The 14,363-nt window shown below is 36.7% G+C and overlaps 2 protein-coding genes and 1 long non-coding RNA gene across 19 annotated transcripts in view; 1 reads left to right on the top strand and 2 right to left on the bottom strand.

Annotated features, from left to right (window-relative positions):
* Positions 1-620: 620 nt before the first annotated feature.
* LOC116846031 (dehydrogenase/reductase SDR family member 11-like) lies at positions 621-7,387 on the bottom strand. Its single transcript, XM_032819350.1, has 9 exons — positions 7,223-7,387; positions 5,995-6,207; positions 5,640-5,890; positions 4,594-4,740; positions 4,514-4,522; positions 2,403-2,540; positions 1,312-1,576; positions 1,041-1,213; positions 621-954 (listed from the first exon to the last, which is right to left on the bottom strand). The coding sequence occupies exons 1-9, from the start codon at positions 7,308-7,310 to the stop codon at positions 781-783; spliced, it is 1,458 nt and encodes a 485-aa protein (XP_032675241.1). The 5' UTR covers positions 7,311-7,387; the 3' UTR covers positions 621-780.
* Positions 7,388-9,253: 1,866 nt separating this feature from the next.
* The window catches only part of LOC116846104 (MAP kinase-activating death domain protein), a 26,738-nt gene continuing 21,628 nt past the window's right edge, over positions 9,254-14,363 (bottom strand). For 6 of the 17 annotated variants that reach the window (XM_032819532.1, XM_032819526.1, XM_032819531.1 and 3 more), the window contains 3 exons: positions 12,022-12,094; positions 11,808-11,854; positions 9,254-11,034 (listed from right to left, as the gene is read on the bottom strand). In XM_032819532.1, the coding sequence (XP_032675423.1) occupies positions 10,633-11,034; positions 11,808-11,854; positions 12,022-12,094 (522 nt within the window). In that variant the 3' untranslated portion in view covers positions 9,254-10,632. Of the gene's footprint in view, positions 11,035-11,216; positions 11,399-11,807; positions 11,855-12,021; positions 12,095-14,363 lie in introns of those variants that run through there. The other 11 variants (XM_032819528.1, XM_032819529.1, XM_032819525.1 and 8 more) reach the window with 6 other exon arrangements.
* On the top strand, positions 11,255-13,472 carry LOC116846108. Its single transcript, XR_004378397.1, has 2 exons — positions 11,255-11,403; positions 11,846-13,472. It is a non-coding gene; the product is annotated as an uncharacterized LOC116846108 (long non-coding RNA).

Below are 14,363 nucleotides of genomic sequence, written 5' to 3'. Positions count from 1 at the left end.
TATATATATGTATATATATATATATATATATATATATATATATATATATATATATATATATATATATATATATATGTATGTATTTCAGCGCTACGTTATGCGGGATGTATCTTCGTAATTTTAGGCACTAAACAACACTGATTGCTTCGCACTTTTATTAAATAGGATTACCTTGTTATATCGCTTTCTTGCAATTCCTTTCTTAACATAGAGTGCCAGGTTTTGTGAATTATTGAACTAGTAAGTGTGGGACGAAAATAAATATGTCAATATGAACATAGCATTATTTTATGCGATCCTCCTTCAATCCGCAAACGAGCAACTTCCACGGTCCCCGGTTAAGGCGTATTTTTGAGAAATTTATTATTTCATTTTATTGATTTTTATTTATTCACTACTGATCGTTCAATGTAAATTGCGCTTAGAATACGATATTTAATGAAGATCAAGAAATATCGTCCTACTATCGCGCATTTGTGTGCGCAAAACTCCTTTTGAGTGAATAGTTATCTCGATTTTAATCGTTAACTTCACTTCTGCTGCCCATTTTATCCGTTTTGTTGCCGTCGAATAGAAGAGGATACAAAAGTTAGTTTTCAAATAATATTGTTTGTTCGAGCTACGGTAGAAACCAGTTTATTCGTCGAATGGAAATTGACAACGATGAGTTCGAAAAAAAAAATGCAGATGCTTTATTCGATTAGTCACAAGAAAGAGTCTGTTTTAAGTTACACAATATTCTCCGTAGACAGATGGGGCTTTCCAGCCTCCGACGTTCGTTTAAATGATTTCTCGGATGGGCGTGATGACGAGGTCCTTAATGAGTACAGTTTCCGGAGTCAACAGCGTGTAAATAATCACATCTGCCACTTCCTTCGGCTTCAGGCTCAATCGTGGGTTCTCCTTTAGCCACTGCAGGGTCATGTCGGTCTCCACCAAACCCGGGCAAATGTTCTGTTGCGAGAAGAACGAAGGAAAAAAAATTCACGTAAAAATTCGAGTGAAATCTGTTTTGCACGTTTCTCTCACGGAATACTCACGATCACTTTGATGTTAGACTCGTTCTGCGCCAATTCCAAACGAAGACACTCAGTCAACGCGGTCAGCGCGTACTTGCTGCAAGTATATGCCGGCGAGATGGGACGATCGGAGGCCAGCAAACACTTCAGGCCGCATACGTCGTTGATATTAACGATGCAGCCGTTGTCGATCCCTAAAATGATTTATCGATTATTTCATGAGAATATTGAGCTGTTTCTCCGACAAAATTGATTTTTGTCATGTTTGCTTCGATCAACGCTCGAAACTCACCCTTGCGCTTCATCAATTTCAGAATCTCCTTGGTAATGCACGTCAAGCCGAGCACGTTGATGTCGAGAGTCTTCTTGAACTCCTCTATTCCACCGTTAATGCAAGACGAATCGATATTGATGGCGGCGTTGTTTATCAGAATATCGACACCGCCCACAGTTTTCTCGATCCACAATATCGCGCGTTCAATCTCGCTTTGAACAGACATGTCGCATTGAAGAGGATAGAATTTACCAGGCTTGCCCTTCAGTTCTTCCATGAGGATCTACGAAGGTTCCCGAATTTTCTCTTTTAACAGCGTAAAGTACCAAAAGAGTTATGACTTGAAATCATAGAAACTTTAAGTCGTAGTCTCTGATGTAGTTATAATATCTATACTGTTTCTTGTCATTCCACCAACAAGAAAGGTAACAAGACAGCTGCCAAATTCTTGACAGATTTGAAACTTTAGAAGAATAAAGTATGCGTGAAGCTAATTAATGTAGCTATTTTCGTTTTTAACTGAAAGTTCTAGAGAAACAAAGACACCTCTTCAAGAAAATATAATTTTTCATATTTTTGTTAACATTTCTAAAATACTCCATGAAAATATTCGCAGGATTAAATAGGTATTTTCATCTCTAGAGCTGTTTTTCTCAACGAAATTAATATATCAATCAGATTCACGAATTTTACAACAATTACAATTCAATTCAATCTTCAATAAACAATTTTAAATAAATATAATATAAAAAATAGTACTGATAATGTTGTCAGAAAGTCGGGAAGAAAATCATTTAATGAGTAATTTGTTTTCATAGAATGTACAACAGAATTAAATTTCACTCCAAAATCAAAACGAACATCTCTAGAGCTGTTTTTCGATATAAACAAGAAACCCATATTCTTAACATTTTTCGATAAATTTACCATTTTTAGAGACATTTATTGATAAAAGAGAATTGAGAATATATGGACTAAAGTAGCTACGTCAGATATTTTCTTTCTGTAAAGTTTCAGAATTTGCGAGTCGCCGAACTTTCTCTTGTAAATTGCAACTTTCTATGAATTAACAGTTAATATCGATAAATCATTAACAGTGCGAGACATACGTTCAGCTTGTCCAATTCACGACTGATGCCGATGACCTTAACTCCCTTCGTGACCAACTCCTCCACGATTGCTCTGCCGATGCCAACGCTGGCGCCGGTGACGAGGACGATTTTGTTGAGCAGACGATCCATGTTGCTCTACGTTTCTGATAGTGTCACGAGGAGCGAGAGAAAGTAGACGCTTGTCGCCACAAGGAGCTTCTGCATGGCCGAAGAATCCTCGACACCTTTTTATACCACGTTGAAAATGTGGCCCTCGATTAGGGGGTCGCGTGTAATCTCCGGTCGTCTAGATAATCCATTGTTTTCCATTGTTTTGAATGATGCATTCCCGCGCGCGTGTTGCATATTACTTGTATCGGCACGATATTACTGGCTGTTTTTGGCGCAAAATCCAATCGCTGGAGAAGACGATACTCAATTCAAGTCTGGCCTGCTCGTCATACTCGCAGATAATGCGTATCATCTACCGAAGCGGTCCTTTGTGCATTTGTTATCACGAAAATGAAACATTATTAATTAAACGTGAGATAATCGTCTGCCGAAGTATAATTTATGCAATGCAATAGACAGAATTTCACTCATGATGTGTCTCGTATCTTTATCGTTGCTCTTTCTTCAAATTAGCACTGCACAGTTGAAGTTTTCAAACTTCACAATCGTTATGTAACACTTGACCATTGGCGCGAAGTTTCAGTGAAGTTTTGTACGAAATTTGTAAAATTTATAAGTGATTCATTTCTGATTGGCACTTAATTTAGCCGAAATTAATATATCAATCAGATTCACGAATTTTACAACAATTACAATTCAATTCAATCTTTAATAAACAATTTTAAATAAATATAGAAAATAGTACTGATAATGTTGTCAGAAAGTCGGGAAGAAAATCATTTAATGAGTAATTTGTTTTCATAGAATGTACAACAGAATTAAATTTCACTCCAAAATCAAAACGAACTTTTTGACTGATCTAACATTAATTAGTTTGGGTTTCATATTAAATAATATTATCATGACATATGCAGTGACACATACTCAGCCTTTGACATGCAATTTAATTACACGCTATAAAGATTAGCGTTAACATCGTAAAGATACACGCCAAACTTAATTATTCGATAGCTCTAAGATGATATCGCACGTGCAAAAACAACGGGAGATATGAATATCTAACTCGAAAATCCAAATGGAGTTTTCCGTAGAACGCGAGCGCGACAAGCATGATAACATGTTTAGCAATAGCTTCGTTAAGGGTATTGCGTCAGGATTTCCAGAACATACAGTAGATCCCTCGCAGACGCAAATCAGTCAACAACTCGTTCCTTGGACGTGTCTGCGAGCAAAGTTCAGCGTACACCACTGGTTGCGCGGACGACTTGGAGATTCACAAGTGTCCGTAAGTCTTGGAGAATGCTTCTGTGCAATGCAAAACCAGTCATAGCGTGTCGATTCCGTTCTTATCGAGAATATTTGTTCTCTCAATGATACTAACTGATTTTTTTGGACAACCGAGTTTTGGCTGCTCCAACGATCCTCTTGATAGTCAGTTAAATCATTTTCTACGGTTGAAGATTACGGGATGATTCCTTGCGACGTTGGAAATTGATCACCAACGTCGAGGATAGGCATTCGTTTAACAGCATTTTGTCATTCAACATGCAAACTTCTTTATGTCAACTCTTGAACAGTCTTGTACATATAAAAACTTTTCTTTATTTGTGAGTTAATTTTATAATTTCTACATGCCATGCAGCAAAGTGACAACATTTTGTCGATATGACAGCAAAGAGCTATTTTTAATTTTAATACTGAATCTTTAAGTTTCTCTCACATTAATCATCGAAGGAATAGACAGCAAAAATCTGAAGAGACTGAATAGCATGTATTATAACATGGCTAAAAAAGTATTAGATTAATTAAAATATTTTCAATTATTTCTTATAAGAAATAAGGAAAGATCAAGGAACAGTCAGTGAGAATCTAGTTTTATTGTCGCTTTCCTTATAAGAAGCACAATTGTTATATTCAGCATTTCTTCTATAATCGGCTTGAAAATCGATTAGCTCATATCTCGACTACCAGGATTCACCCAAAGGTCTCAGCACAACGTCCTGCACCTGCGAAAGGAGATGTTCTCAATTCTATGTAATGAGAAGCAACGTTCAAGATATAAACGACATAAACGCACTAGAACGTGTGGAGGATTAGACAGCACATAAATCGCTGCTGCCGCGACATCATCTGGATTCAATGTCGGCATCGCCATCATCGCTTCCTCGGAGAACATGCTATAGGAGGCCATGAACTCCGTCGCGACCAAGCCGGGGCTGATACTCTGCATAATGATCAACGTGTAAGTAAAAAATTAATAATATAAATAAAAATTGATAACATAAATAAAAATTGATAACCACTGTATTTGTCTTTCCAGGTAAAAAAAAGTTGATAGAGAACGATAGAATTTTATTTTATCATTCTCTATCAATTTTTTTTGTCAGGGTTATTCAGCGTGAGATCTATATGTATCCGTCGAGAATGATTCAGTCATAATTTACGTTTATCTCACGAGGAGCGTGGTATCATATTTAATATATATTAAGTATAGATATTAATATGATGGATATATTAAGAGAGTATTAAGGTGACTCGTTTTTCCGTATAATTAAAACATCTCGTTTTTTTTCAAGATTTATTCCGGATTTGACCAAACTGTCTTAGTTTGTCCTGGTTCAGGGGATTTTTAAAATATTTTTGACGAAGAAAGATTTCCTAAAAAAAATTTACAGTTCTGATAAATATAGTAGTTCTGCTAGTCCTTCTTAATTTTAAATAAAGATAACAGTTTATCTCAGCAATAGTTCCTATTTTTACTATATCCAGAAGGCCTTCATTGTTATTCAATTATTTTTTATATATTTATAAAGAAAAAAAAATATATGTTATATATATATATATATATATATATATATATATATATATATATATATATATATATATATATATATACATATATACATATACACACATTATATATAATTTTATATCACATCATATATATTTTTATAGTTATTCCCATCTTTCCCCACTTCCTTCCTCACACATTTATGAAGTGTGCCGGATTTAAGGCTGGGAAATTTAGTCAGTATTAATATAGAGTATTAATACATTTTATTGACCCATTCTGTGTATTATTTCAAGTTATTTAATTCGTCTGTCTTCTTTCAGACGTCTCACCGTGACGCGTATACGCGTGCCCGCCAGCTCGTGCCGCAAGGATTGCGCGAGGCCGGTAACGGCACGCTTCGATGCCGGATACGCGCTGAAACCTGGCACGAAGGGTATTCTCTCTCCAGCCAGACTGTTCACGTGAATCACGAGCGAGTCCTCGCTCGTCTCTCGCATCATGCGCACAGCCTCACGCGTGCACAAACAGAGTCCCAGAACATTCACGTCGAACACAGACCGCCATTCCTCCAAGGTACCATCTGTGAGGGAGTTAATTTATTTAACAAAATTTTTTATTTCCTTAACGGACTAAAATGATATTTATATATATATCCATCTATGATCTAATGAAATAAATTCTCACCTACGAGCGAGGACTCCTTGGTGATGCCGGCGCTGTTCACAAGAACATTTATCGGCCCCACATTATCTTTCACCCATGCGAAAGCCGTGACCACGCTCTCCTCTTTGGTGACATCGCATTCAATGGGATAAAGCTTTCCCGAGAAATCCTCCAAGCTGTCGGCGATTTGTTTGATGTTCTCCACTCTCCTCGCAAAACCCGCCACTATCATACCTGGTGAAATATAAAGCAAAGTCACATGCGTGTAAATGGATTCCCTGTTTACAACGATGGACCAAATGATAATATTAATAGATAAGAGTTAATCTGAATTTCAATTTAGATCTCTTAGGCCCAGCTCCACAACCTCCAGTTAACTTAACTGACTGGTTATTCAATTGGACTTGACCAATCGCATTTGACATTAAGAAGAGTTAATCAGAATTAACCAATCACTATTGGGACTTAACCGGTAGTTAAAATTAAACGGATGTTGTGGAACTTGGCCTTAATGTGAATCAATTAGCCATACGTAGTGTAAGTTTAGCATATGAAAAATAAAAGGAGGAGTAAGGAATTAAATTTACTTTACTTATATATCTGTCTAAACTCTAACTCCCTTACACTGGAAGTATTTATTTGACGGAAAGACTTTCAGCGGAAGGGAACTAGGCGTAAGCGAAATAAATTATTTTTATTTCTTACTCTTACTTCTCAAGGTTAGCATATTGTAGACAAAACTTACGAAACCTACGAAACTTCATGATTGATTTACATTGGAATTCATTACATTGAAACAAAATGTAATCTTGTCGTTTTGTAACCATCATTTTAAGTAGAGTTAACTGTCGAAATAGATTAACTTTATTTTAATAATACGACTCAGTAATGACGTGTCTTTCAATCTCGTAACCATTGTGGATAACGTTATAGTTCTGTTTTCGAAAACAGTACTGATTATTTCACTTCTCAATTAGCAGACGATACGGTCAGTTATCTCACGCTCGTGCGTTTGCTTTTGAGTCGAGATATCCCTTGTTCACAACCTTGCTTTAATTCTTACACCGTAAGAAATTGACCAACCACAATTGATTATTTTTAAAATAATCGACTGTGGTTGGTTAATTTATTACGGTTTAAAAATTAAAGCAAGGTTGTGGACAATAAATTCTTATAGGCTCGACCATCCTTCCGAAGTGAAGTGAGGATGTTAACGCAACACTTAACCGTAATTTCAGCATTCACTCACCTTCACGGACGAGACTTTGTGCAATCGCTGCGCCGATTCCGGCGCTGGCTCCTGTGACCACGGCGATCTTTCCGGCCCAGCGCTCCATCCTCGTGCGACGTTTGCAACGCGACTGCAGACGTCCTAGTCTTCGTTGTAATAGAATCACGCTCTCACCATTCCGGACATCAATACATGAAAAATGATAGTTGTCCAAGCAGGTATGTAACCCGATAGTTGCTGCAACCGACCACCGTCTGGCCTCGATCAAATATGATTATACTTGTCTATTAGATTGAGAATCGCAATCTCGCTAATCGAGAAAATATCATTACTTTGGCAGTAAAGAGAAAGAGGATTTGATAAGATCCATCTCCCACTGAGCATTGTTCGTTCAATTCTGTCGCAAATGTCGTTTCATGTCACTCTCCATTAAAGAAACACAATTTCTTTAATTTCATCAGTTTTACACAATTGTAGTTGCGCGAGAATATTTTCTCATTTTGAGTATAAGCTAAAACGGTTTAAATTAATAGACACTCCTCTTATTGAGTACCAAATTTCTCCTCAAGTCCAATTATCCAATTATCTTATTTGCATTCTCAACATGAGAGGCAAATGCCGCTTACCGTCCTCTTTAAGTACATCTCAAGACTGAAGTGCACTCTTCAATTGGATTTAACGAACGACTAATGTCGGCGTAATTACAGAACCACATGTGTCTGCGCACATTTATGTCCATTATTATTTATTAAATGTTGCGTCACTAAATCGCAATTGAATCGAATCTTCAAACATATTACCGTTTAGGTAATTAGTAAGATTGGATAAGTTAATTTTTTAAGTAATGTTTAAAGTTAATGGCCCTTAAATTAACTTAGTTTACGATAAAAGTCATATAAACAAAAATTAAATCAAAGTTAACATTAAATAAATTATTAAAGTCAAAAGTTAATTATATAAAGCAATGTATGGTTTTGCAGAATTAATTCTTTAATTAAAGATTAAATTTATGAATTATTAATAAAAGAAAAAGTAGTCTTTTATAAAAAAAAAAATCGATTATTTTATGCTCAGGACATATAAGAGAAAAATATTGATGCTTGGAGAAACAAAAAGATTCTTCTATTAATCATTTTTTTATTTTTTTTAATCTACATTGTGTTAGCTCGCAATAATTTAAATATTGATGGATTATTTTAACTTATATAAAAAAAAGTTAATAAATCAAAATTAATATATTTTAAAATAACTAGTTTAAGTTAAATATTGAGACTCATTAAAAATTAACTAAATTAAAACTAAGTTAACAGTTAAAACTAAGTTAAAAGTTATCAACTTTTTAACGTAACTTTCAACTAATTAACTAGTTATTACCCAATCCTGATAATTAATAATTATGCCAAAAATTTGAGTCGCTTTGGATTTCGCGCAACTGGGTGAAGGTGAATAAATGTCGTTCACCGTCGGCTTGGCTACAAGTATATATTGGGCATAAGGCGTCTACATGGATGGTTACTATACAATGCGAGGTATTAATTTCTCTTCTAAGAGGTCTAGGATTTCTCTTTTATCGTATAACCATGATACACTTCGAAATGACAATGATCGATTGACATATTATCCTCTAAACGTGGCATCGACGAGAGCTTCTAGACATCAGGATTTAGGCAGACAGATTTTGGTACGTCGGGATCGTGCTGCTTGCTCTTTTATAGATGTTTAGAAGAGAACATACCCTCTGAACTCTCTTAGAAATGCACTCCTCTCTAGTTCAACCGGCGAACGAGCGCTACGAATATGTATATCTGTATTAAAAAACGAGAAACCAAAAAGGGGAGAGCGTATATCTGTGTGCTCGTACTGCTTATTACATCGCTGATTCTTATTTACAAATCGTTATTCCTTTTTACAAATATCTATACGCCTCTTACGTTGCAAGAAAATATATTTCCTCTGACATTTGTGTATGTGTATGTAACGTATGCTACGTTTCCTTCACAGGAGTTCGCGACTAATGTATACACGTCGTTTCTAGGCTGGTCGTTTGTCTTTTTTTTTTTTTTTTTTTTTACATTAACGCGTATCAACGTAAGAAATGTCGAGTAATAGACGGCAAAGAAAACGCAACGAGTATTTCTTCTTCGTTTTTTTTCTTTTTGCACTTAGTGCCGACGAGACTCAGACTATCGCGGTCTGGACACTACCGTGATCTAGCTATTATAACTTTCCGATGTCGTGCTTAACTAAGTACGTACAAGTCGTAGGAAAAACGCAGGATGTAAATTTACAGCATTCCCAAAGACGTTGTCTTTTTTTAGTTTGGTTTCGAGGATATTGTACAGTTATTACATTATATCGCATATAATGCCTAATCATTTTTGGGACATCACATGTACCCTAACATGCTCTACGCTATCGGAGAGAGTTTGTTCTTTCATCTAATTCGCGGCCGTACAAAATAATAACCACCACGTGTTTGCTCGTGGAACATACGATAAACGACAGTACGTGTTTCTATACATTCTACACACGACAGTTTCGCTAACACTTCGCGTATGCGACCGAAATGAAATGAGATATAAAGTCATCGGTTAAATTTTCACTGCAGACGCAAAGGAGAGGAAGATAGCGAACGAAGACCAAGACACCTGTCTCGTCGCCTACGTAATTTGCACTTTCATCGCGCAAGGTCCGAATGTCTATAAGAACACGACAGACGTAATTCCGACAGCGACAACTAAGAAGAACCAGCGAAGATTTGGTAATTCGGCGTTTACCAACGATACCGACTCGACTCGCTACCTACTTCTACTACACACTCGAGGTAAAATAAATCTTTGCTCTTCCACATCGCGAACAATCACAGTTACGATCTCTCTGTACGCGGCGCGTATCATATAAAATTGTATCTCCAATTATACGAATATTTATTGTATTTAATTGCTTTGGGTGACACACGTACACGTATATCTACGTGTAAGTACGAATAGAAGAATACGATTACCTATCACATTAACGCGAGACTACATCACTCCGAGTAAAAAGTCCGAAAGGAAATGTGTCCGCGCCGTCAGCCCGATGCTAACGCAATAATCGTCTAAGCTAAGGGCAGACGTTGCTCTCAGTTATTACGACTTTTGACGGCCTTTTTTGAATTCCAATTAGAAGTAACGTTGATGCGGCGCGTTTATTCGGAAAGAAATGCTTCTGCGAAAATGAAGGGTACTTGTCGCCATTACTTTGCCCATATACATGTATCCCCGACGTGGGATGAATTTTTAAATAAATATTTAGAGAGAAAAAAGAGATAGATAGAGAGAGGAAGATAAAGAGAAATCGTACACTTATACCCAAGGTAGACAAGCGTAAGGGGCACAGCTATTCTTATTGTGGATGCCCACGAACGGAAGCGAGTGTCTTTGTTTGTGTCAGTGTTGACGAGGATAGGGATCCAGTTGCGTGTTTCTATGTGCTTGCATCTGCGGCGTTACGTTACTCGATTGCGGTTGTTCCTGTCTGTGTTGTTGATAGTGGTATCGAGACTGCTGGTGTTGCTGTTGCTGGTGGTGCTGTTGCTGGTGGTGCTGTTGCTGGTGGTGCTGGTGTTGCTGTTGCTGTTGCTGGTGGTGCTGGTGTTGCTGTTGCGGCTGATGCTGCTGCTGTTGGTGTTGCTGCTGCTGCTGACGTTGTTGATGTGGTTGTAATGTACTATGTTGTAGTGCACCGTGTTGCTGTTGTTGCGGCGGTTGCTGGCCATGTTGTTTTCGTTGCTCCGATCCAGCCGCCACATAAGAAAATACGCAGAGAACAGCGTAGCAGATCTCAGACGCCTGCGAATGAAGCAACTTTTTTATGCCACTGTGTAAACGCTCTTAATCGTCCGCGATTAATTGATTAAGTCGAAATTAATCTTTCAGAGATTGTCTGTGCGAGAGATGACTTATATGTGGGAAAGCTTATGGAAAAATGAAATAAATGTATGCAACGGAATTGAAACAGAACTTACGTGAGATGCAAGAAACGAAAGAAACTCAGAGAGATAAACTTCATACGACGTTGGTCTCGCGTTTATATTCACGATGACTCTCCGACGGGATTTTATGAAGGGTGAATGCGACTGAAAATATTCTATGCATGCTGCGAACTGCCTCTTCAGCCTGTTACACAACACACAGCTACATACGTGACCGATAACTGAGGTAACAAAATAAATAAATATAATAATATATATTAAATATAATATAATATAATATAATATATATTAAATATATATAAAATATATTATATATAATATATAAAATAATATAGATATATATAATAAAATAAAAAAATATATATATATGTATATATAATATAAAAATATATATAATAATATATAAAGATAAATATAATAAATATAATATAAATATAATATTGACTTTCTGTTGCTCAAACCGAAAAAAGAAAATTACATTGTCTGTTTTATCTTAAATAGAGCAGATATTTTACAATATCTTCTTTTTTAGGATCAAACACTTTCTATATCATATTATAATGTTTTACAATATTTTTGCTGGAACGATCGAACGTATTAAATGATCGAATAAGACAAAATGACACTTACCATTTGTGACTTATATTTACGTTGAATTACTTGTCTAGTTTTAGGATCTGAAACAGAAAAAGACATACGGTAAAGTCCTATCGTCCGAGCGCTCGGGATGGCGTAAATTGCAGCGTAAGCGTCTCAGTAACGTGGATCTACTTTCCACAAGACATGTCTACGGGCGTGAAAGCGTATATTAGTCGATGCGGTATTCGATATATGTCTCACTTACTGAATTCTTCCAAAACAAAGATTCCATCCTTTTGAGTAAAGCACTTGCGGATATGATCGAGTCTTACAAAAAACTGCAAATAACACAATTGTATTGCGTTAGTGGTCTGCGCATCGCGCGTACATCCGAATCTACTCGATCATGCACACTTGTGTGACGATTCTATGGCTTGTCTTATGCGCCGACAACAATATCGACCGTGTGTGTGCGAAACAGCTCTTTTTAAGGCGTGAGAAATGGATCGTGATGCTCGTCCGACGATAAGCGTTTGCTTCCACCCTTCGAGCGCTGATTACTCGCATGTTTAATCATTATCCGACTCTCTTTGTATCATTCCTTTTTCGCTTCAAGGATCAATACAATTCTTTAGGCAGACTCGTGAGAATTTTCACACATTTACGAGAGTTACGTGGAGTCTACGAATTTTCTCCCAGTTGACAATTCCTCAAGTGATTTAACTTTGACACTCCGCAAAAAATTCTGACGCGCTCGACGGGCTTTGTGTACAGATTTGTATTTCTACTATCATACTGCATGTTTCAATTAATACGCGTCACCATACAAAAATTTGTATAGGAAAGTAGGCGTTGAAATCATTAGATAGACATTAGAAATATCACTCAGAAAAATTGCAAGAACATTACTCTTTATCTACTGTCCCGCTTGTCAGGTACGGTGACGCGTGTAATATATACGAGATGCGGAAAGTCGTCATTAAATTGACCGTAATATCTTCAATTGTAATGATCGTTATCGCTAAAATTATACATCGCTTACGAGACACGATAGTTAAATATGATTTGCGTTAAGTGCGAAGCGATGCTCATATAAGCAGAAACATCCCAGATAGACATATTTTGGCATATCATCTAAATGACTGAACTGAGAATCGAAAATTGTAGCACAAGTACGCAAAGATATGTGTAACAAGAATTGTCATACAATAAGAATTTTGTCAATATGCAAAAGAGACGGCATCTAATGCCATGAAAATCGCTGCTTATTGCTGCACAAAAACACAATTAATCCAAGATTATAGCAATAATTAGAAGTAAACATTTCAATTCCAAACAGACAAGTTACATCATTAACAATGTCAAACAATTACAATTGTAATTTCCAAACAATATCATTAATGAAATGATATTTCTTAAAACAATATACATTAATAAATTTATACTAAATGTTTGCATACTATGTTCAGCATGTCTCTGTCTATCTGGGATTATTGCGGAAGAAGATAATGTTTCTTCCGTTTCTCCGATAAACGCACAGACGTTTCATTCCAAAGAGGCTTATATCTTGTGTGCAATTTTACATGAAAAATATCATCTATTCGCACACAAAGCGAACGACTAAAATGAAAAATGTGAACATTATTTCTCGCGTGCGCAGAAATGTTTGTCTCTCGTTAACGTTAATAGAAAATTAAAAATTGTTATCGTCCTCGATTTCGTGCGCACGCGATTTCATTCTCTTGAGTAGCCTTTTTTACATAATAATCTCTGACAAACAGCGAGTCGCGCTATATATGTATATGAAGAGATTGTAGGTATTATATCGACCACTATCAAAATTAAAATATCCATCATACGTGCAGAAGGTGGTACGAGCTTTCGTAAACGAAAGAAACGAAATCGGGAGACTCGAATACAAGTATCTCTGCATGCAAACACATTGGGATCTTCTCCGACAATCGTATAACAATCGTATTCATTATAATAACATGCACAATCCTACGGAATATAATAATCGCTACAGTTCGATAATCGCAAATATTCAGGAGCGAGCAACGAAGGACTGTTCTCGCAAAACTCAACTCAACTTCCAGCAAGATCATCGACTCTCGAATGAGGATCTAATTTTTCCGCATGTACCAATGCGAACTGTAATGTAATTTTTCAGGTTTCATGGCATGTTGAGTTTTGCGATCCCCTCCTCAGCAGGGCAAAAGCGACGTGAAAGCGGACTCCAGGGTCAACGCTAGACTATCAAGGATTATCGACAAGACCTCAGGCTCTACTTTAAAAAAACACCATGCACCATTTAGCTGCTAATCTCGGCTCATTTAGCTGCTAATATTTGAGCTTCTAAGCAAGATTTAGCTGCGACGGCGGCGCACGGAGCAGCAACGTCAGCGATATAGCGGCAGGCTTAATAGCGGCAGGCAACTCTGGAGATGGCCTAAACTTAATCGTAAATGTCACTGATTGCTTAGCGTCGATAAGTTGCTAAATGTGCAATTGTATCATCTAATACAGACCGGTGGACGTGATCATCGACAATGATGCACGGTCGTGATATATATATCGATCATAGGTGGTATATATATAATCGGGGGA

Source organism: Odontomachus brunneus, unplaced genomic scaffold (genome assembly GCF_010583005.1).
Source record: "Odontomachus brunneus isolate Ranch 3 - 2012 unplaced genomic scaffold, Obru_v1 Obru_scaffold_060, whole genome shotgun sequence".
In the NCBI taxonomy this organism is placed as follows: Eukaryota; Metazoa; Arthropoda; class Insecta; order Hymenoptera; family Formicidae; genus Odontomachus; species Odontomachus brunneus.
This window is presented reverse-complemented; position numbering and strand designations above follow the sequence as displayed.